This window comes from Cynoglossus semilaevis, chromosome 10 (genome assembly GCF_000523025.1).
Source record: "Cynoglossus semilaevis isolate Cse_v1.0 chromosome 10, Cse_v1.0, whole genome shotgun sequence".
Lineage (NCBI taxonomy): Eukaryota > Metazoa > Chordata > Actinopteri > Pleuronectiformes > Cynoglossidae > Cynoglossus > Cynoglossus semilaevis.
Window position 1 is genome coordinate 16,031,563 of NC_024316.1, and position 21,205 is coordinate 16,052,767.

A 21,205-nucleotide genomic window follows, 5' to 3' on the forward strand; every position below is an offset into this window, starting at 1 on the left:
GTGGGTGAGAGGAAGGGGAGAGAAGACGGAGTAGAATTAAACATAGGAAACCTGTGTATTTTAACCAAGGAAGGAAAAATAAATCTGTCTTATTCTGCAAAAATGTACAGTGGTCATTATGGTACAAATAACAATAGGAAATACATAAATTAATGAAGTTAAACATGTACATTTTATTCATTTTAAATAATTTTGCGTGTCTTTCTTACCGTCAACATTATCAGGTCTAAAGTTGATCTTGATGCTGAAGGACTTGTAGGCGTTTTTGATGGTGGGCAGCGTGAGATATGACAACGGTTCCTGTGCAAAGTACGGCATCACTCGCTCTGAAGGAGAACAGAATGTTCCAGTTGGTTAACATCGTGAATTGATCCAATCATCCATCATCCAATCAGCACACCCACCATGAACTTTGAGTGAGGTAAACGCCTCCACTTTGCCCTGTTTGTTTGAAGCGGTGCAGACGTAGGTCCCGGTGTCCTCGTGCGTCACCTTAGGAACCGTCAAGATATTGTCCTGCTGGAAACACTTGGACGGAAGCTCAGTGTCCAGCTGTTAAAAAGACAGGGGATGATAAAGAAAAAAAAACACGTTGTAGAGACTCAAGTCAGGTTGGTATGATGTACATCAACTCAATGGTTACCTTGGACCATTTGATCTCAGGTACAGGATACCCCGAGGCCACACAGGGGAAAACTGCATCCGATCCCACAGTGACCTCTTTTGTTTCCGGAAGTGCAGCGATCTGAGGAAGAGCTGGGTTGAAAAAAAAAAAAAACATCACATCAGGACTGGTTAATGAAGCCGCTGCTGGTTTAGAAACACACCAGGTGTAACCTCAAGGGCTACTTACACTGCACGTGGAGCACCACCTGGGACTGTACCGAGCCCACGTTGTTTGTGGCAGTGCAGCGGTACTGGCCCGCGTCGGCCTCCGTCACCTGCTGGATCCTCAGCATGCCGCCCTTCACCATGATGTGAGCCGGCAAAGTCCCGCCCACTTTACTCCACTGGACTGTGGGCTCGGGGTCACCGATAGCCTGGCATTCAAACTCCACGGAGTTCCCGATCATGACGGTCTGCACCGATGTTCGCACGTTGATCATGACCTTTGGCAGGGCTGAGATGAAAAAAAAAAGAAAAGTGAAATTTAAATGTGATGAAAAATGTGAAAAAAACCCCCAGAGTGACTTCATTTGGTGAATATTTTTGACACTGAAACCGACCTTGGATGGTCAGCCTGGCCGTGTCCTGGGCCTGACCATAAACACTGCTGGCTCTGCAGATGTAAACGCCCTCGTTGCTCTGCTCAAGGTTCTCAATTCTACAGAGAGACATTAAACAAAACACATGGAAGAAATCTGTGATTTTCATTTTTAAAACCTGTTTATGGAACGAAACGTTGACATCAAATTGTTTGAAGTTTTCAAGTCATTTGCTTTTCTGAGATTTTTGACCCTAGTACTTAAAAAAAACAACCTTTACTTGGAATATGTGGATTTTCTATGTGGACCTTCTAATTAAAAAAAAAAAATCTTAATTTGTCCACAAGTATGCAGAGTAACTCTGGAAATCTACTTTCCGTGTGGAACTTCATTTGTCCACAAGTATGCAGAGTGACTCTGGAAATCTACTTTCCGTGTGGAAGAACTCGGTCCATTTCTTGCAGGACAGGTTACCTGAGGACGCCGTCCTTGACGTGGTGATTTGGTGGCAGGGCACCTCCTTCTTTCAGCCACTCAATTTTGGTATCAACACCTCCTGCTGCTGAGCAGGTGAACTCCACAGCACTGCCCTGGGCCTTGACCTCAACCTGGGGTGAAACACGCACGGCCAGAGGAGCTGCAGAGGAAACCAACACAGACGGATGTTACTGTTTGTCCCAGCTTTGAACTTTAGACCAAGTACAAAGATAAACACTGTCATCAAACTTACAGCGGACCGTGACTTTAGCCACTACTTCACTGTGGCCCACTTTGTTGCTGGCCACACACTTGTAGTTCCCAGCATCCTCGGCGGTAGCCAGGTCGATCTGCAGGTCCCCGCTGCTGATCTGGGCCCTGGGTGATATGTTTCCATCCAGTTTGGTCCAAACGTAGGTCAAAGGTGGAGTGCCGTGGGCCAGGCACTGCAGTCGGATCACCTCACCGACCCGCACGGCCACGTCGTCAGGCACGGAGGTGGCGTAAGGAAGAGCTGCAGACAGGAGACAGGAGATTTAAATCTTTGTCAGGTCTAAATAAAAATCACACAATATTTTCTCTTTGATCCGAACAATTTTGGAATCCAGTCGAGGGCGTGATTGGACAGTATAGTGGCCCAGATGTAGCCCATTGATTATCACTGATAAAACAAGGAAATGACAAAAGCTAGAAATCTTACTTTCTACATCCAGCGCGATGGTGACATCAGTGGTGCCCATGTGGTTGGTGGCACTGCAGATGTACTCTCCAGAGTCTTGGCGGCCCACACTGGGCAGCACCAGGTTGTTGTCCACTATCTTGTGTCGCCACGGCAGAGGGGAACGCAGCTTGGACCAGGTAATTGTTGGTGAAGGGAAACCTGGAAAAGAACCGCGCAGGTTGAAGACCGACTCGAGTTAAAAGAGTTCTACAGAGACCTGAATCAGCGACTCGTTACCGTGGGCGTCGCAGCGCAGCGTTGCCGTCTGTCCCTCCACCACAATCATCAGCGGCTCCGGGACAGAGGCTCTGGGCACTGATGGGAGCTGAGGTCCTCCTTCAACAATCACCTCCACCTTGGTCTCAGTGGCGCCCTCTGTGTTGCGAGATGTGCAAACGTAGATGCCGCTGTCTTCAGGCCGCGCCACGAGTATCTGGACGGGAGGGAAACGGTTTATGAACAAAATAAAAAATAAAATGTTTGATTGTTGGCTTGTGCTCTGCACATCAGTACCTGCATGACTGCATTAGAGTCCATGGGCACAGGGCTTCTCAGCATTGTCTTCCTGTTGTTGTCCAGCCGGTGCCAGGAGACTGAGGGGCGTGGTTCACCTGACGCCTGACATTCCAGGTTAATGGGGTCCCCCACCCTGACTCGCACGGGTCCAACAGGGGTCACTACGGCTACGGGAGACTCTGAGCGGATAACAACACATTTTAAATGATGATCAGCTGAGTCCACAGAGAGAACCATGTACCGTACCAGGAGTCAGGAGGTCACATGACCATGGAAACGTAACTGACCTTTGACAATCAAAGACACGATGGTGTGGGTGATGCCGAACGGGTTACTGGCTACACAGCGGTAGGTGCCGTGGTTACCAGAGGTGACGCGGGTGATGACCATAGTGGAGCCGTCTGCACTAACTTTGACATTGTCTGCAGAAACAAAGGACAAGTAGGGACAAAACAGGAGACTTGTGTTGTTTTGTTGTTGTTTTTTAAAAAACTGACTTTGAAAACATTTGTCTTTGATTCAGGGTCGGAGCCAAGGATGAAATAATGATAGGTGGCTGAAAGGTGGATATTTGGAATATACAGTGCACTCTGCCCATGTGTTGTGTTTAATAATGATTAATAATGATTAATTAATGAGTGAATTTTAATTATTAATTATTGTTATAATATTTGATTATATATGCATACATATATTAAAAATATAAAATATTTTATACTAATTAATTATAATAATAATTAATATAAATTATTATTATTATTAATAATAATTGATTATTAATTATTAAAGTAATGATTTGGAGTTGTTCCTCGGCTGATGTGAGGGTATTTATATTTTACTTTTTGAACCACTGTACAGCACATTGACTTTGTTTTGTGCATGAAAACAACTTTGTTTATTATAATAAAATTAAAAAATTCAGATTGTATTAATTACACAAATTGATTAACTTGGTTGACTTTTTAATTTTGCCAGCTCCAGTGAATACAGTGAAAAGATGAGAAAACTGAGCAGCCGTGGCTCTGGTTTGTCATCTCTCTGTGATTTCACAGTGTGTGTGTGTGTGTGTGTGTGTGTGTGGGCTCTACCTGGCAACGGCTGACTGTTGGCCAATTTCCACTCCAGTCTAACAGGCTGTGCTCCACTGTACACCTTGCACCTGAAGGTGGCAGACTCTCCCACGCGGACAGTAGTACTGTGAGGCTCGATGGCAATGATTGGACTTTGAAGACCTGCAGCAGAAAATATCTCCGTTAGAGCTGCGGAGTGATTTATTTTTCTCATCATTCATTTCCAGAATCTCATGTTATTGAGGCGATTAATAATTCAGAGAGTTTCCAGTGACAAATTGCTTTTCAATGTGTCCATGGACTGACTCTTGGCTACCGGCGGAGAAATGAGACACACAGCTAAAGTCCAGGAGGAGAGGACGAGGATGAGATCATGGGATAGAAGCAGGGAGAGAAAATCTTTCACAGCACATGGTGGACTGCACTGGAGAGCAGAACTGGAGTCGGTTCATAAAGTCATCCAGAGTTAGTGTGAGAACCACTGCTCTGAACGTCCTGTCCTGCCTGTGGTTCTCACAGCTGCCACCTGGTGACAACACCTGCAGTGTGCAGCCGTATTAAACATCCAGACGTAGCTTCCCGCATTTACTGCCTCACAAAGGAACTCACGTGAAGATGATGACGTCACAGACACTGACACTGAGGCCTGATGGACATGAGATCCGATCTGTCCAGTGTTGTCTTCCACCCGACAGATATACTCTCCCGAGTCTTCAGGAGAGGCCGAGAGGATGAGCAGCCGGCTGCCCAGAACCTGGAATAAAGTCGGGACACTCTTTGGTCCAGCATAGAAAATTAAATCTACTCCCAGATTTCAATTTTTGTCTAAACAGGCGTCAACAAATATATTTGTCAGAGGTTCCAGAGGTTTTCTGGACAGATACCTTAGGGTCCGGACACTCAAATAAATTAAATAAATATCACATTTTTGTCTAACATTTTTACTTGATGTTTATTGTTTACATATTTTTTATGCCACATGATATTTTTAAAATTTTGGAATCCAGTTGGGACCAGATTAGATTGTTTGGTGGGCCAGATTTGGCCTGTGGGCCACCAGTTGATAATCACTGGTCTGTAACTACCAATATACCATAATGCACTTATATCAATAAAATATACAAAGACTTTTAAGCATTGTAACTACCAACATACCATAATGCACTTAAATAAATAAAATATACAAAGACTTTTAAGCATAACATAATAAATAAAATTTTGTTATTCTACATGAGGGAGGTAATTTAAGCAGGTGTGGGGAAGTATTGACTTAACATTTTATTTTTTTCATTCTTCAGAATGCATGTTGAGAATTTTTTAAAAATATGTTTCTAATTACCTGGTGGTTGGACGACAGGTGTCCACTGACTCTGGTCCAGATGACCTTGGGAGGAGGATTTCCAGGAGCAAAACAGTTGAGCTCCAGATTCTGACCCTCCTGGACATCAGCTATAGAAGGCTGAATGGTGACCACACTGGAGCTGTGGCCGCCTGCTCAAAAAAAAAAAAAAGAAAAAATCATGCGTCACATTGTGTGTCATTGTCTTTCTGTGTTTTATTTTTTCCCTGCTTCAATTTTCTGAGGCTCTCCGAGGCCCCCCACTGGCAGCCACCACTGTATTAAACTAGTGTAAATCTCCAGGTGAACTGACCTTTGAGCACCGTGACCTTAATGGGAGCACTGTTGGAGCCGATGCTGTTGCTGCCGACACACATGTAGGTGCCCGAGTCGGACAACTTGATGTTGGGGATGAGGAGAGTGCCTATATCTGTGCGGTCCATGTGGGCCTGGAGAGAAGACGACGTTCAGAGATGAGTTGGATGGAGGCGGCGGTCGTCGTTCAAACACTGACTGCACAGCGACACAGTGCTGAATGTGAGCGGTCACGTCTAAAAGCAGTGATTAATGCATGAAGACAAAGCACGGCACTTACCTTTGTCACTGCTGTGGAAACAACACATACACACATAGGCAGTATATATGTATGTATGTACTGTATATATGACACTGCTGACATTGTGACGTTGCTACAGTAGCTGCTGGAGAGACAAAAGCACTACGGTGTGACTCTGAGACACAGGACAAGAGCTGTTATGGCTACAGTTCAGTTTCTTCCATCATTTCTGCAGCTCAGAACTTTGAACTAGGGCTGTCAAAATGGACACTGAAGCACCTTGAGCTTAAAATACCATCTTCATAAAAACAAGGCATTTGTGGAAACTTCAGTGCAGTAATCATTAAAATCCACTGACGATATAATTAAAAAATATATAATTCCAAAATTTGGATTAGTCACAAATAAAAACATATGTGAAACATATAAATACATCGACCTGATGTTAATTGTCTTTCATTTACAGGAGCCATTTATTTTGTCATATTTAGGAATGACAAGTTACCTCGATTAATCACGATGAATTCATTTGTTAATTCATCATGATTATTAACCAAATTCAATATTTAACTTGATTGACAGCCCTACTTCGAACGTCAAGTTCTACAGCTGTGGCAAAATTTCTAAGATTATGAGGTTAATCTATGCTATGATTAGTGGTAACTATGTTGGCTAGACACATTTTACTCTGGAATTAATGATTACATGAAAGTTAACGATTGTTGTTACACAAATATTCCAGGAGGGGCGCTAAACATCAACGTAATCTCTGAATAATGACTAAAATGCCATAGAACCTCACATCAGACTGGAAGTAAAAAAAAAAACCCAAAACCTCTGCATTGTTTTCAACAGCTTTACAAACTCGTTTACACGACTACACACGAGAGTCAAACGCTAAAAAAGGGCTGAAAACTGTCTGTCTGTTTTAATGTTTCTCAACACCTCAGAGGGGAGTGGTGTCTGGGGCAGAGGGAGGTGGGGGGGTTGGTTGGGGATTACTGTATCCGGAGTACGGTGAAGCATCCATGGACAAAGCTGCTTAGCTCCGGGCCATTCAACCATGGTGGAAGCTAAACCGAGCGGCGGCCGTGGCGGGCCCTGGCTCAGCGTGAGTCTGAATCCATTGACGGGTTTTCAAAGCAAGCCGTTTGCCAGAGCATACAGAGTTTCTGCGTGGTCGAGCGGCAGAGCCTGGCTCCCCCTGGGAAAGGCTGACACAAGGCAGTGGCCCCGAGGCAGAACTAAACAGAACTCTGGCTGAGCGAAAGACCAGACTGACAAAAACCACCCTGCAGGGCACGGGGACGAGGATGGGGGGGGGGGCAAGGAGGCTGCGTCTGGCACCGAGAAAACTGGCACTGAAATACCTGCGACACCGACCGTAGGCTAATCTGATCTGGATGTGAGATGCCAGGAGCTTAAACACATGATGGATGATGTGATGTGGACAATGACAGGGACAACACGATGAACTCTAGGACCAGCACAATAATTAGACGCCACATAAAGACAAGTACCGCATGCACTGGCACCAAGACGTGGCCCAGACCCACAGATTTGATTTGACTTGATTTGATTCGGCACCAGCTCTGAGTGAAGCACATGAGCGGCTGTTGTCGATGGACAGGGTGTGAATCAACGACACTTTGATCATGCACTTAGTGGACAGCGTGTGAGGACAAGGTCAGTAGTGGACAATGGCTGTGAGCTGTGAGACAGGACAGACAGACAGATGGACAGACCTGCAGCTCCTCAATACGTCTCTGTAACACATCGAGACTGTTGCTTTTATACTGATGGAAACCGTGAGAAGGAATGGCCTGAGTGAGTGTCACGACAGGGCGGGATCAAAAAAAAGGGGGGAGGAGACAAACAGAAGGGAGGGAAAAATAGAGGTCAATGGTCAAAATGCTGAAACAGTCGTACAGAGAGGCAGCGTTTAAATGAAGTGTCATCGTCATCGGAGGCACCCTGAGGTGCATGACAGAGGAACAGCACAATGAGACGACAGCTTTAACTGAACCATATTAAAGGTACAATTCAGGGAATGAGACTGCAGGGGGCGCCTCACCTGAGGGGGGATTTGACCTCCGTTTTTCAGCCAGGTGAGCTTGGGGGTGGGGGACCCTGATGCTCGACAGTACAACCGCAGAGTTTCTCCTTCATGGACCTCGATGTTCTGGGGACTGACTTGGACTTGAGGCTGAGTTCCGAGGCCACTGGGGTTGGACTCTGTCCAGGACGGACCAGACAACGTCATCAAGGAGATTAAAAAAAAAAAGTGAAACCAAAATCAGCACAGTCACTAAGTGGTTTGACCATCACAAAGGTTAGCTCATGTAAATGTAATTTTGTGGACCACAACTGGTATGTGACAGCATCGCAGACTTCACGCTAATTTCTTTTGTATATTTCATAATTTTTACCTTTAAATATTTTTTGAGTATAGACTTCACATACAAATATATTTGAACCTGATCACAAAATATGAAGCGTAAATAAAATTTTGCAAAATCAAATTAGTAACATTGATGCTCACACTCCTGTCCAGTAGGTGGCGGTAAATTTAACACCTGGCATTAAAAATGATCTGTGTGTGTGTGTGTGAGGTCGTACTTTGTACTAGGAGGGAAACACTTGCTGTGTGTTCTCCGTGAGTGTTCAGGGCCTTGCAGATGTATTCTCCCTGGTCAGCCGGGTCCACAGCTGTGAAGGTCAGAACTCCACCTCGGATCACCGCCCTGGGACTCATCCTGTTTCCTGGTCCTCCTGTAACAACACAGCAGCAGCGCCTGATCAGCGACCCAACGTTTGGACCGACGACTGACGATTCAAAGCCGTGTAATTCATAATCGGTCATACTGATCCATTCCACCGCGGGGGTCGGATTCCCTGTCACCGTGCATCGGAACTCTGCTCGCTGGCCTTGCTGGACGCTGAGCGCTGGGGGAGTAACGGTGGCCACAGGTTGGGCCCCTTCTCCAGCTACAGAGGCAGACACATCAGTCAAACACAGTTGGACACAGGGACTTGTCAGGAGTGAGGACTGAGGATGATACAGACTGCAGGTCCACAGACTGGGGTGATGAAGATGAAGATGAAGAGAGAACCTCTGATGGAAGTCTACGTATGACCACAGCTCAAGACACGAGCCACGGGTTTGTTTTCCTGGACTTTAGGTTTACCCCACTGACTCAGGTGCAGACTGATGTTATTTGACTGTTTGACACTGATTTATGTCCTGTTTGGATTTGACTGGTAAACAATATTATCACGTTTCTATTGATTAGTGATCAGGATCATCAACCCATCAGTGTCTTATCCATCCAAACATCCATCTGTCCATCCACAAGTCATCCATCCATCAATACATGTATACATCCATCCATCTACACATTCATCAACCCAACCAATCATCTATCAACCTATAACATATATCCATCCATCTAATCATCCATCCATCTAATCATCCATCCATCTAATCATCCATCCATCTAATCATCCATCCATCTAATCATCCATCCATCTAATCATCCATCCATCTAATCATCCATCCATCTAATCATCCATCCATCTAATCATCCATCCATCTAATCATCCATCCATCTAATCATCCATCCATACATTCATTAATTCCACTTTAATTTTCCCTCATCCATCCATTACTCTAATCAACATTTCTATTCATGTTAAACTATCCATCCATTCACTTATGAATCAATCTCTCCATCTCTCCATCCATCCATCCATCCATCTGCACTGCCGTGGTCTCTGCCAGTGACACCGTCACTCTTGGCGTCTCCGTCCACAGAACAGACAGACCAGATGAGACGTGTCAGTGAGGACCTGGCATGGCCTCTGGACTCAGTGCCGTCCGTGCCAGCTTGGCCGGCTGTTCCACTTCATATTTAATCCTCTATGATCCCAGTGTGACGGAGTAAAGAAAGGCTCCTTTCATAAGAAGCTGGGAAGTGTGGAGCTATCTGAGCAGGCCCACATTTTCTCAGGACAGTAGTGGCTCAGACGGAGGTGTGACTTAATGCCACCGAGGCTGCTGAGGGCAAGGGGTTCATTTTTTCGTTTTTTTTTTCCTCTGGGACAAATACAGAGGCTGGAGCTCTGTGAGTAGTCCTGTAATTTCTATTAATTTGAATCACATTTGTAATAATTTAAGTTAAAAAAAAAACAGGTTAAATAAAGATAAAATAGAAAACGACTTTTTTCCCAAGAAACTACAGCCTGTCTCACGCACTGGCCACCAGTCTGCTCCCCACACTGAGCTGTGATGTCATAAGGGTGTGATGGGATGTATTAAGCACAGTATGATGTTTGAAGACCAGATTACAGCTGTTTCCTAGAACAGAATGATTCCTGAAGAGGAAACGGAAAAAAAAAAAAAAAAAAGACAGGGTGCAAAAAGAAAAAAGAGAGAGAAAAAAAGAGGGGGGGGGGGGGCATTTCATGTCCCTGAATGTCGAGAGGTCGCTGCCTTCAATAAAACTGACTTTTAAAAAAAGAAAAATGTCTGGATTTGTTCAATTGACAGTAGTTGTGTTTATCTTTAGGTCTTGTGTATAAATAAAAAAAATTGTAATAATAATTAAAAAAAAGTAATTACTTCTCCGACAGAAATCAGCCTCAACATTCATCAGAACTTGCCCGAGAAGGAACATGCACGTTCCTGCAGTGATGGACCCAGGTGAACTCAAAAAGAGAAGATGATGGAAGACGGTGACGCTCATGTACAACCTTAGAAGCATCGGCTCTGAACTAAACACCACACCAAGAACAACAATACAGGTACCGTAGTAGAAATGAATGTACCGTGTGTTAGATACTGTAGTACAGTTTAGACCAGAGGTCGCCAACCTTTTTTTGTGACACTGATCTGGGTTAAAAACCCCAATAAAATCAAAGAGACTCCAGATATTATACAGGGAGGGTTCAGAGTTAAAGAATCCACCAGAAATACTGATCTAATTGTCTTACACTTTTGGTCCACTAGGGATAAAGTCCTCCATAGGGGTGCGGACCAACTGACATTGTTTACATAAAATCGTAAATTAAAAAAAATACAAATAAATTTTAGGTCAAATCAGTACTTCGTGTACCACTGCTGTAATGCTTGAATGACAACAAGCCTCCAGTCACTAGGTGGCAGCAACTCATACTGTGGTTTGTACAGAAATATACGTTATCAGGTTCTCAATAGTATTTCAATTTGTGGGGTTGTGGGTCGGAGGGGGTGTAAAAACATTTCTGGGGGGGGGGGGCTTGACAGAAAATAACTGAGAACCACTGGGTCAGATGACCCTGATGGTTAGGACTGTAAGTGCAACTAAAGGCTCATCTCCTGACTTTATGAAGACTTTTAATTTAACAGGATTCCATCATTTGTTAAAAGTGTTTGTTTGTAACTAGGAAAGATTCCTGTATTGTTAAAAACAAACAAAAAGCGTGTTTGTCCTGTATTGTTAAAAACAAACAAAAAGTTTTGCTCTACTTGTGTCCAGATCACATATGACTAAAACCCCACTTCCTGTCCATGACCCAGTGGTTGAGAACCTCTGGTTTTGATGGTGAGAGATTGTCAGAGATGCTTGGCTGATTGTACATGGGCGCTACCAGTCATGGACCACCAGCGTGGTCATGCTGCGGAGGGTGAGGGCATGCATGACACGAGAGAGGGAGAGGCCAGTCTCTCCAGGGAGCCCGGCGGAGAGGAAACCGCGCCCATGTGGACTTACACGTTCTGTGTCCTTCAAACATTTCATAGGCTGTGTAAAACATCTGAGTCTGTGACGCCTCTGAAGATGTGGGAGGAGAGGGGGAGGGGGAGGGGGACAGGTAAACTGACAGGTCAGTTCTCCAGAGGCAGCAGTGGTTTTACCTTCCATCTCCTCAGAGACGCCTACAATCCATCTGCAAACTGTGGGCTGTGGTGGTGGTTTGGTCTGACTGACTCTGATGACGGGTCAGACATGACGTAAAAAAAACTTCCAACCAGACCACCGTGACATTTTGGTATTATTTGAAATTGTTATTATCGTAATTATTTTATATTGTATATTTTATGATAATTGGTGACATTTGGTAATGGCTTTAACCACTTTATACTTACCTGGTACAGTGTATTTACATATACAGATACATACATATATATATATATTCACATATATATTTATGTACATACAGACATACATATATGATATATGTATGTATATATATATACACATACATATATACAATATATATATAAACATATATACTTATATGTATATATATTTATATACAATACATATATAAATATATTGTTCCCAGTATATCATTCACAGTTATAATACACATTCCAACATTGTCTTTTCCAAACAAAACAACAAATGACAAATATCACCACTCAGTCATCAAGCAGCCGAGGAGGAGATGAGATTTTTGCAGTGTAGCGAAAACATTAGCCATGCAGGTTAGTAGCAAGAAGCATAAAAAAAAACACACATTAAGAATTCTAACGTTACTGCAGCCGTCATACAGCTTGTGGTTTTCCTCAAGACACGTCCATCAATCGGTCGGAGCTATTTTCATAACTTTAATTACTTTTGTCTTTTTTTTCCAGAAAATACTTTCACAGTTGAGATAAATACATTAAAATGTGTCAGGTGTACAATACATGGGCTACACGTCCGTCAAAGACACGGGTGGAGTGACAAGAGAAATCTTTACAGGAGCACCGTTCAGTACGTTGGCATCACACACAGTATATTTAAAAAGTGAAAAAAAAAAAGGTTTGTTGAGGTGCAAGATTTTCAGCCTAATAAAACATTTGGAATTCTAGAAGTTAACACATAAAAATCGCAGACAATTTTCTTTACCTTAAAAAAACAAAAACAAAAAAATCAAACATTTCTGATAAATCTAATTTCATTAAAACAGTTCTGGTTAACATCATTTCAGTCAAAATATAAAATATAAAATTTTGTCGATGACACATAATAATGATTTTTTTTTTTTTTAAGAATTCCTTAATGTGTAAAAAATATTAAATATTCAACAACCAGAAAACTAACTATCAGCGTGAACGGAACCGATTTCTGACGCGGCTGAAGTTGGAAAATAAAGTTGTTTATTCAAACACAGATTTTTACCAGATGCAGGTTTTTAGCACCAATTGCGTTCGCCGACATTCATCGTCAGGACGACGGAGTCGAGTAACGCGACGGGAAAGGAATACTGCATCGAGACGTACAACACAGGCGACAAGTACACGCTCCCAGATACGACGACGTCCTCGGCCTGAAGAGTCCGTCCGTTCTGTCTTCCACTCTGCTCTGTATCATTGTTATTATTACACCAGGGCTCAGACAGGGAGGGGGGGCCCAGCCCAGAGTTAAAGACAGACACCAGAACCCTGCACCCCTGCTGGTCAAACCTCTAACAGCAGCAATCAGCGACTGGGCAAGTGAACCAAACCACCACCAATTAATTTAACTGATTTGTAGAGAAAAATAAAAATCAAGAAGGGAAGAAGTTCAGTGTTGCTAAATTTTTCACCACTGCTCCAAAAAGAAAAAGTTCTGAACCTGCATCCTGAGCTGGATATGATTAACAGTTCTCTTTAACCACGAGACCCACAAGCTGTATTTCTTCATTTAAAGCATAGAAAAGTCCAGAGATCAGACACAGAACAGACAGAAAGTTAAAAAAAAAAACAAAAAACCAGCAGTCAGACAAGCAGCGGGTAAAAACGGGGGGTGAGGGGCGGGTTTTGGACGATCTGGGGAGTTCTCGTTATGATGGATCCACAATCAACTTTTCATACAAGCCTTGGAGAGTTGGACATTTTCACTGAATTGGACAGAATATATATATAACACATGTCCCTCTCTGCTTTCTAATGATGTCCTTTGAGACATATTTAAACGGATGAATTTCCTGAGTTGGCAGGAATTGACATCAGTAGTTCGGGCTCCACACAGTCACATACACCTCACAGCTAAGTTATCTGGGAGATTCGTCACGCTCAGCACTTTTAGAAGTCGTAAGAGCGCCGTGGTAGACGTCAGAGTGATACAACTCCACTGGGTGACTGGGAAATGTGGAAAATGTTGGAATGAAATAACGATGGACAAAGAAACGTAGCATTAGGTATATGTCGGAATATATTTTCACTTTAACTCCTGGGTGTTTTTTTCTTTTTCTGACTTTAATAACAGCATAATCTAAACCCAGGAGTCATTCCTGAGTTTTTTTTTTAAAAGTATGCGGCAGGAACTGATCATCAGTGACAGACCGCTGAGACCCCTGACTTTTCTGCTCTTCTGCAGACAAGCTGAAATGGAGACAGGTCTGGGGACACAATAAGAACAACTTGTTTTTTTTTTTGAGACACAATAAGACAGACTTTTTGGGGGACAACTTGTTTTTTTTTTGTCTTAGTAACCCTCACTCTGATGTGGGAGGATGAAGTAGAACTGTTTCCTTTTCATGAAACCTTCAACTCTTCACCTGCAGATACCAAACTAAGGCACCGTCAACTCTCCACACTGACTATAGGATTTAACCCGAGATCCAAACTGACTTTTGTTGGTCAACAGAACTGATTCTCTGGCTTTATTAGTCGTTTCTTTGAGGAGATTTTACTTCCTAATACCTCTGCGGATGAATGGATTTATTTCTCCCAGAAAAACAACCTGAGCTCTGCTGAGTCAATTAAAGGTTTTGGAGGTGATAGAGGTGGAAAAACAACTGTCTCCAGGTGAGATTGTGTTTGGATCCATAAGTCCCACAAATCTGCAGTCTCTCAATGAGGGACTTAAAAAGGCTTGGGATGAAATTCCTGGCACATACTTTAAAACAAACAAAAAACTCACAGACTAAGTGTCTAGGAAGTTTAAGCCTTAATGTTTTTTTTTAATAATTACAATGAAATTTTGATTTTTTTTTTTGTACGAATTTTTTCTCATTTCCAAACTTGCCAAATCCACGTTGCATTTTTTTATTGTCGCAAACGTTGACAGCCTCAGTGTCAACAGATCAGATTGTGGACCATGCGTTATTTTATTGTTTTTGTCTTTCTTATGGAACGATCGCTCAGTATTCTGGTCGTACGTGGATTTTACGCAGGTAATTTGTAAGCAAAATGCAAAAGCGTTTGGAGTTAGAACTGCAAGCTTATTACGCTGTTAGCCCAGAGCATGATAGTAAATGCAGCCAAACTGAACAAAAAGCATGCGCCATTACAAGCAGGAGGGTGAGCGGGGAAGGGGTGGGGGAGGGGCTTGAACTTAGGGTGGGTAACTACAGGAGCCAGAGCCGATCGGGGGAAAACAGGGGATGAGAGGCGATGGAATGTGATGCCGAGGATCACGAACCTGGCACGTAGAGGTTCGCACTGCCCTCGTCCATAGCAAACATGTTGGAGCCTGTGCAAACATAGACACCAGCGTCCTCAGGCTGGACGTTCTGAATAGTCAGGATTCCATTGAAGTCCATGGCCCGGTTGGGAAGTTTCCCGTTGCCAATCCGGGTCCAGACAAGTGTGTAGGCAGGAGACTGAGGCGGAGACAGACACAGAACCTGGTTTTTATAATGAATTTGACCAGAACTATTTTACTTGGACATTTACACTCGTCCACAGAATCTGTTTAAAGCTAGCTTTAACTGACTGTATGGAAGTGTCTCCTGCTCTATGTCATTACCAGTACTCAGTCATCAACAGGACACAGTCATCTACAGTACTAAGTCATCTAGAGTACTAAGTCAATAAGCGTACTAAGTCATTAACAGTACTAAGTTATTAACAGTACTAAGTCAGTAACAGTACTAAGTCATCTAGAGTACTTAGTCATCTACAGTACTAAGTCAATAAGCGTACTAAGTCATTAACAGGACACAGTCATCTACAGTACTAAGTCATCTACAGTACTAAGTCAATAAGCGTACTAAGTCATTAACAGTACCAAGTCATCTACAGTACTAAGTCATCTACAGTACTAAATCACTAACTGTACTAAGCCATTAACAGTACTAAGTCATCTACAGTACTAAGTCATTTACAGTACTAAGTCATTAACAGTACTACCTTGCTCTTTGCAGTACAGATGAAACTGACTGTAGACCCCACTCTGACCGTCTGGGCCTTAGGCTCCTCAACCGTCACCTCAATGGCTTTGGATGGAGAACCTGGTGAAATGAAGGCAGTGATTTTTACAGCAGTTGTTTTCAGATTTTTATTGTAATAAAACTTTAATTCATGTCAATGTTAATATCACATGTAATGTTCATCAGAAGTTAACTTTAATTCATGTCAATGTTAATATCACCGAAACAGTTCGCCTTGATCTGGGCTAGCTTCTATTCACAGCTTCACGAAAACTCACTTGTGACAACAATCTCAGCATGACTGCGGTTGGTGCTGCGCTGATCGCGGCAGGTACAGATGTAGACACCGGCGTCAGTGGGCTGGACACTGGGGAAGAACAGCTCTGCTCCTGAACACACACACACACACACACACACACATTATCACATAAGTACATAATTCATCCCTGGACTTCAGTCTGTAGGTCAGTGTCTGGAGGCGGGGTCGTCCTACCCTGTCTGCGTCTTAATGTACTGCTAGATATGGGCCGTCCATCCTGTCTGGACCAGTAGAAGTAGTGCGGTGCAGAGCCGGACACCTGACACCTCAGAGTGACAGAACCACCCTGGGGTGATAAGACCCTCTCTGGGTGAATCCTCACCACCAGTGAAGCTGCAGCTGCAAAGAGGAGACAACAATCTCAGCAGGGACTTCTGAGTGATAAACACACAGATACTGGTTCTGATCCATTTGGTCAATTTTTTTTAGTAATTCAATGGACATGCATACATTTATCCCCGCACTGAAGTGCAATATCAACAATATCCAGTCAAGTATGAGTCAAGCATCAACTTAATGTAATCTAATCCAATACTAATCCAATTTAACCTGGATCTAATCTAATCTACATTTAACTAATCTAACCGAGCCCAATCCAATCCAAAATAATCTACTTTAATCTAATGTATATATATATATATATACTGTACATATATATACAAAAATGTATATATATACATATGTGTATATATACTGTACATATATATACAAAAATGTATATATATACATATGTGTATATATACTGTACATATATACATATATGTATATATAAACACATTATATATATATATAAAGTTGAGTCTGTTTCTGATTGACAAGAGCCAAAATACATTTGTTTCGTTCACAGAGAAATATGTTTGTTTAACTTTTACTCTTTTTAAGTCTTTTTTTAATTTTTAATCTTCCTTAGAATTTTTTTTGGATTCCTCTAATATTAGTATTCTGTGTTTTATTGGTGGTCACTGTGTCTGATAAACTCTGAATGATTTACTGAAGGGAGATGAAAATAAAGATGAAGACAAATAAAGAAGATTTATTACAGTTTGGTGACAATCCGTCAGGGTCAAAGGTCAACGTACCATCATAAGGACGACACTTCTCTCTCGCCTGTGGGTTGCCGACATATCCCGGAGCGCAGCTGAAGAGCGAGACGTGCAAATAATGAAATGCAACCTCGTTAATAAAACCAGTTTGGACCCACGGGAAGAGACGGTGTGGGTTTTATCTTACCGCTCGCAGTACTGGCCGGTGTAGCCCGGCTGACAGGCAGTGCACTGGTAACCTCCATTCCCCAGGCTCTCACAGGTGGGGGAGAACCTGACGTGAGAGAGAAAACACACACACACACACACACACACACACACACAGAGCTGAAATACATCTCAAAGAAATAAGATCCAAAATTAAGTGACCCCAGAAAAATGACACTTGGTTAAAACCTAAACTTTAATTACCAGCGGTCTCACATCACTGCTTAAAACTTTTGCTTCTTCTGCCAAAACAGTGACAAGACTGGAACCCGTTTTTTTTTTTTAAATGAAGTATTAGGAAAAATACTTCTAAGACTTTCATGGAATTTAAATTTAAAGAGCTTTTTTTTTTTTGCACATAAACAGCCTAGTGTAGGGGTGTCAAACTCATTTTGATTCAGGGGCCACATATGGCCTAATTAGCTGTGAAGTGGGCCGGACCAGTACATGTTTGTTCCCCTCCTCCAAATAAGTACAAGTATTAGAAAATACATTTAATGAAATATAATTTAACAAAACATCTTTTGAAACAGAACTTTTAAAACTCAAACGGCCCAGATTGAACACCCTAGTGGGCCGACTTCGGCCCGCGGGCTGTACATGTAATTCTGTTTCCCTGATTTTTCTTTGTCTCAAAATATATCAGATGAAGTGACGCTGAAGTTATGCTCCATGTTGTTGTTTAAAAGTAGTCACTGTGATGTAGCAGCTGACAAATGGCACCAGTGTAATTATGGTACCATGTGACGCCCAACAACGGCAGGTGGGCGGTTATTTTCAATCCACGTTATGACGTTAAATTGTTCTCTCCAAGATAGGAGATGTCGATGAGGAGTCAAAACACGAGGCAGACAACATCAAATGCGTCGGCCGCAGTCTGGCCTCGGCTACAAACAGCAGTGGAATGTGAGAACTGGTGGTCTGTGCCAGTACTCACTGGTTGTCGGGGTCAGTGTGAGGGCAGGCACACGGCTGGCAGTCCTCCGGGGTGCCAACGGTTGGATCACCGAAGAAACCAGGGGCACACTGCTCACAGAGTTCACCCTGGGTGTTGTGCCGGCAGCTCTGCAGAGAGAAAGGCATATTTTTTGTTCAATATCTGTGTGCATCAAATAGGTTGTCAAACTCAAGGCCCATGGACCAGAGGTGGCCCGCATTATCACTTTATATGGCCCACTTTAGCTAAGCTTAAAGTATTGTTGGATTAAAATGGATAAAAAGTCTATAGTAAACATGCAGCAATAATGTTTACTAAATTCATGAATTAATTTACGACTCTAATTCTCCAATTCCCTTTGAGTTTGTCGGCACTGATCTGGTGTTTCCTACCGTGCAGATGCCTGTCTCTGGGTGGCAGGACTCAGAGTGGCCGTTACATTCACAGAGCTCACAGTGACCCAGGTATAAACCTCCACCGGTACGAGTGTATCCAGGGGCACAGTCCTGCAGGATGACATGGTGCAGATACAGTGGTTTACAATGGTTGAAATCCCAACAAAAAAAAAGTCAGCTGAAGGTGTTAAAACAATTACCTCACAGGAGAGACCCTGGTATCCAGGGGGACAGCGACACTGCTCCACCTCCAGGGCCTGTGCCAAGCCGCTGTAGTTGGGCACAGCAACCTCCATGACGACGTCAGAGATGCTGGAGGATCTCATCTCAGAGGAGTAAGAGGCTCTGATGAGAATGTCGTCCAGATCGGCCAGAACCATCATCAGATGTTCACGGGTCGCGGGCATTCCATCGGGACGGTTCCAGTTTTCCTAAGGATCAAAAACAGGAGTTAAACGACAATATCTGATTTTTTTTTTATGTAATTCTGTTTCCTTGTTTTAAGGAGGTCCTGGCTCAGTTGTCGAGAGCGTCTCACCTCTCTGAAAACAATCTCAAACTTCTGAGTCTCTCTGCTGCCTTGATGCCTCCTTTGCCACGGCTGACGATTGACCAGAGTGATGTCGTTTCCCTGAATGGAACAACGGCAGTAGTGAGAATAAAAAACAGGTCACCAACTCAGAGAGACGTCTATCAGTGAGAGTGTACTCACAATAATCTGAACGTCAGCATCTTCAAGCAGCGTTCCTCTGGATCCGGCCACGTAGGAGATGGTGTATTTGAGTTTACCACCGTAGGAGCCCACCTTAAAAACAAGGGGAGGGAGGGAGAGGGAGGGAGAACTTTAGATCTGCTGCCAGGTCAAACAGAGCCGACGTTCCCATGAGGAAACACAAACACTGACAGAGAAAACTGAACTGGAACCTGGCAGTGTAAAGAACTGGGACTTCAAACTAATGGTATTTTCAAAATAGTCTGGTCAGACATGCTTTTTACTAATAATAATATTAATAATAATGATAATGATAATGAACATAATTATTTTATTGTTTTATTATTATTATATAATTAAATAATAATATAATTATAAAATAATACATTAATAATTATACAGTAATAGTGGTAATAATTATTGTTATTAATAACAACAATGATTTTTATTGTTATTATTATTATCATACAAAATATTAGGAAATGTAATCCAAGTCAAAGCCAGGCTGTTTTTTTAACATTAGGGGATTTTGTCATTTATTTTAGAGCCTGTTCTTTAAAAAAAAAGTAATTTCACACTTTTGTCCTCCAGACATATTACATTGTTGTTCTGTCTAATCAGATCAAATATGAAATCATTCAATTTTTCATTAATTTTTCTTTTTCAAAGAAGTAAAAACGTTCTAAATAATAAACAAAATGGAAAACTTTCAGCAGATGAATGTTCAGACAGCAACAGACAACACAGGATGAATGGTCAACTTGGATAATAATGGCGGTGTACGGTCAGAGTGAGTGACCTGAGGTCAGCAGGGGACACTGCCAAAAGTTTTCACTGTTACCTTATCCCCAGTGAACTGTGCTGGGAGCTGCCAGTAGAGCAGATCATCCTTGTGCAAACTGAAATCCTTGTAGACCAGAGCGTACTGAGAGAGAGAGAGAGAGGGAGGCAGAGGGAGGCAGAGGAGGCTGACAGTGAGGCGGAGGAGAATAAAACATAAGCAGGCAGAGAAGCAGTGAAAGTGGAAAAAGCATCACGAAGGGTTCAAAGAGATAAGACTCTCAGGGAGAGAGCAGAGACCAAAAGTACATGTAAGTACATGCTCTCTAGTACAAGTGACGGTTTGATAACAGTGTGGAGGCCAAACTATGCTTTTGTCTGGCAAATGAGAAGCCGCCCTCCTGTCAATAGAACGAAAATGACAGTTTTTAGGCAGACAACAGCATAATGATAGTCTACTCCTAACAAGTGTTTTCTTTCAAGTGGTCAGTTATGGCGACGAGAAAGGAAAAGAGGGTTTGGTTGGGAGATACCGCACAGTACATCAGTGAGTGACAAAAATAAATATATTTCAGAAAAATAAAATATATCTGAAATAAACCTAGCTTTTTCAAACCTAACTTTAACCCAGAGTTCACCTGACCCTCACTCTAACCCCAACCAAAACACTAAAGTATCTCAGACCTTCATCCCTAACCCTCCCCTAAGGAAAGTGGAGTCATTGTGACACAGCACACCACTGCACAAAACAAACTGTGACCTCTGCTTTTAACCCATCACCAAAGTGAACAGTGGAGCAGTGTGTGGGTGTAAGTCCACTTCCTTAA

At 42.7% G+C, this 21,205-nt stretch overlaps 1 protein-coding gene across 8 annotated transcripts in view; it reads right to left on the reverse strand.

Annotated features, from left to right (window-relative positions):
• Positions 1-21,205, reverse strand: part of hspg2 (heparan sulfate proteoglycan 2) — a 91,278-nt gene that overhangs the window by 11,538 nt on the left and 58,535 nt on the right. For 4 of the 8 annotated variants that reach the window (XM_025059605.1, XM_025059607.1, XM_025059604.1 and 1 more), the window contains exons 34-65: positions 20,440-20,523; positions 19,599-19,691; positions 19,425-19,517; positions 19,087-19,317; positions 18,884-18,997; positions 18,492-18,619; positions 17,535-17,621; positions 17,384-17,442; positions 16,479-16,643; positions 16,264-16,374; positions 15,966-16,066; positions 15,256-15,436; positions 11,635-11,694; positions 8,750-8,872; positions 8,504-8,656; positions 7,959-8,119; positions 7,630-7,707; positions 5,642-5,777; positions 5,329-5,480; positions 4,599-4,743; positions 4,008-4,151; positions 3,207-3,341; positions 2,917-3,098; positions 2,641-2,836; positions 2,383-2,562; positions 1,936-2,196; positions 1,680-1,842; positions 1,227-1,324; positions 854-1,120; positions 644-756; positions 405-552; positions 210-326 (exon numbers count right to left, since the gene is read on the reverse strand). In XM_025059605.1, the coding sequence (XP_024915373.1) occupies positions 210-326; positions 405-552; positions 644-756; positions 854-1,120; positions 1,227-1,324; positions 1,680-1,842; positions 1,936-2,196; positions 2,383-2,562; positions 2,641-2,836; positions 2,917-3,098; positions 3,207-3,341; positions 4,008-4,151; positions 4,599-4,743; positions 5,329-5,480; positions 5,642-5,777; positions 7,630-7,707; positions 7,959-8,119; positions 8,504-8,656; positions 8,750-8,872; positions 11,635-11,694; positions 15,256-15,436; positions 15,966-16,066; positions 16,264-16,374; positions 16,479-16,643; positions 17,384-17,442; positions 17,535-17,621; positions 18,492-18,619; positions 18,884-18,997; positions 19,087-19,317; positions 19,425-19,517; positions 19,599-19,691; positions 20,440-20,523 (4,459 nt within the window). The remainder of the gene's footprint in view (positions 1-209; positions 327-404; positions 553-643; positions 757-853; positions 1,121-1,226; positions 1,325-1,679; positions 1,843-1,935; positions 2,197-2,382; positions 2,563-2,640; positions 2,837-2,916; positions 3,099-3,206; positions 3,342-4,007; positions 4,152-4,598; positions 4,744-5,328; positions 5,481-5,641; positions 5,778-7,629; positions 7,708-7,958; positions 8,120-8,503; positions 8,657-8,749; positions 8,873-11,634; positions 11,695-15,255; positions 15,437-15,965; positions 16,067-16,263; positions 16,375-16,478; positions 16,644-17,383; positions 17,443-17,534; positions 17,622-18,491; positions 18,620-18,883; positions 18,998-19,086; positions 19,318-19,424; positions 19,518-19,598; positions 19,692-20,439; positions 20,524-21,205) is intronic. The other 4 variants (XM_025059610.1, XM_025059611.1, XM_025059608.1 and 1 more) reach the window with 3 other exon arrangements.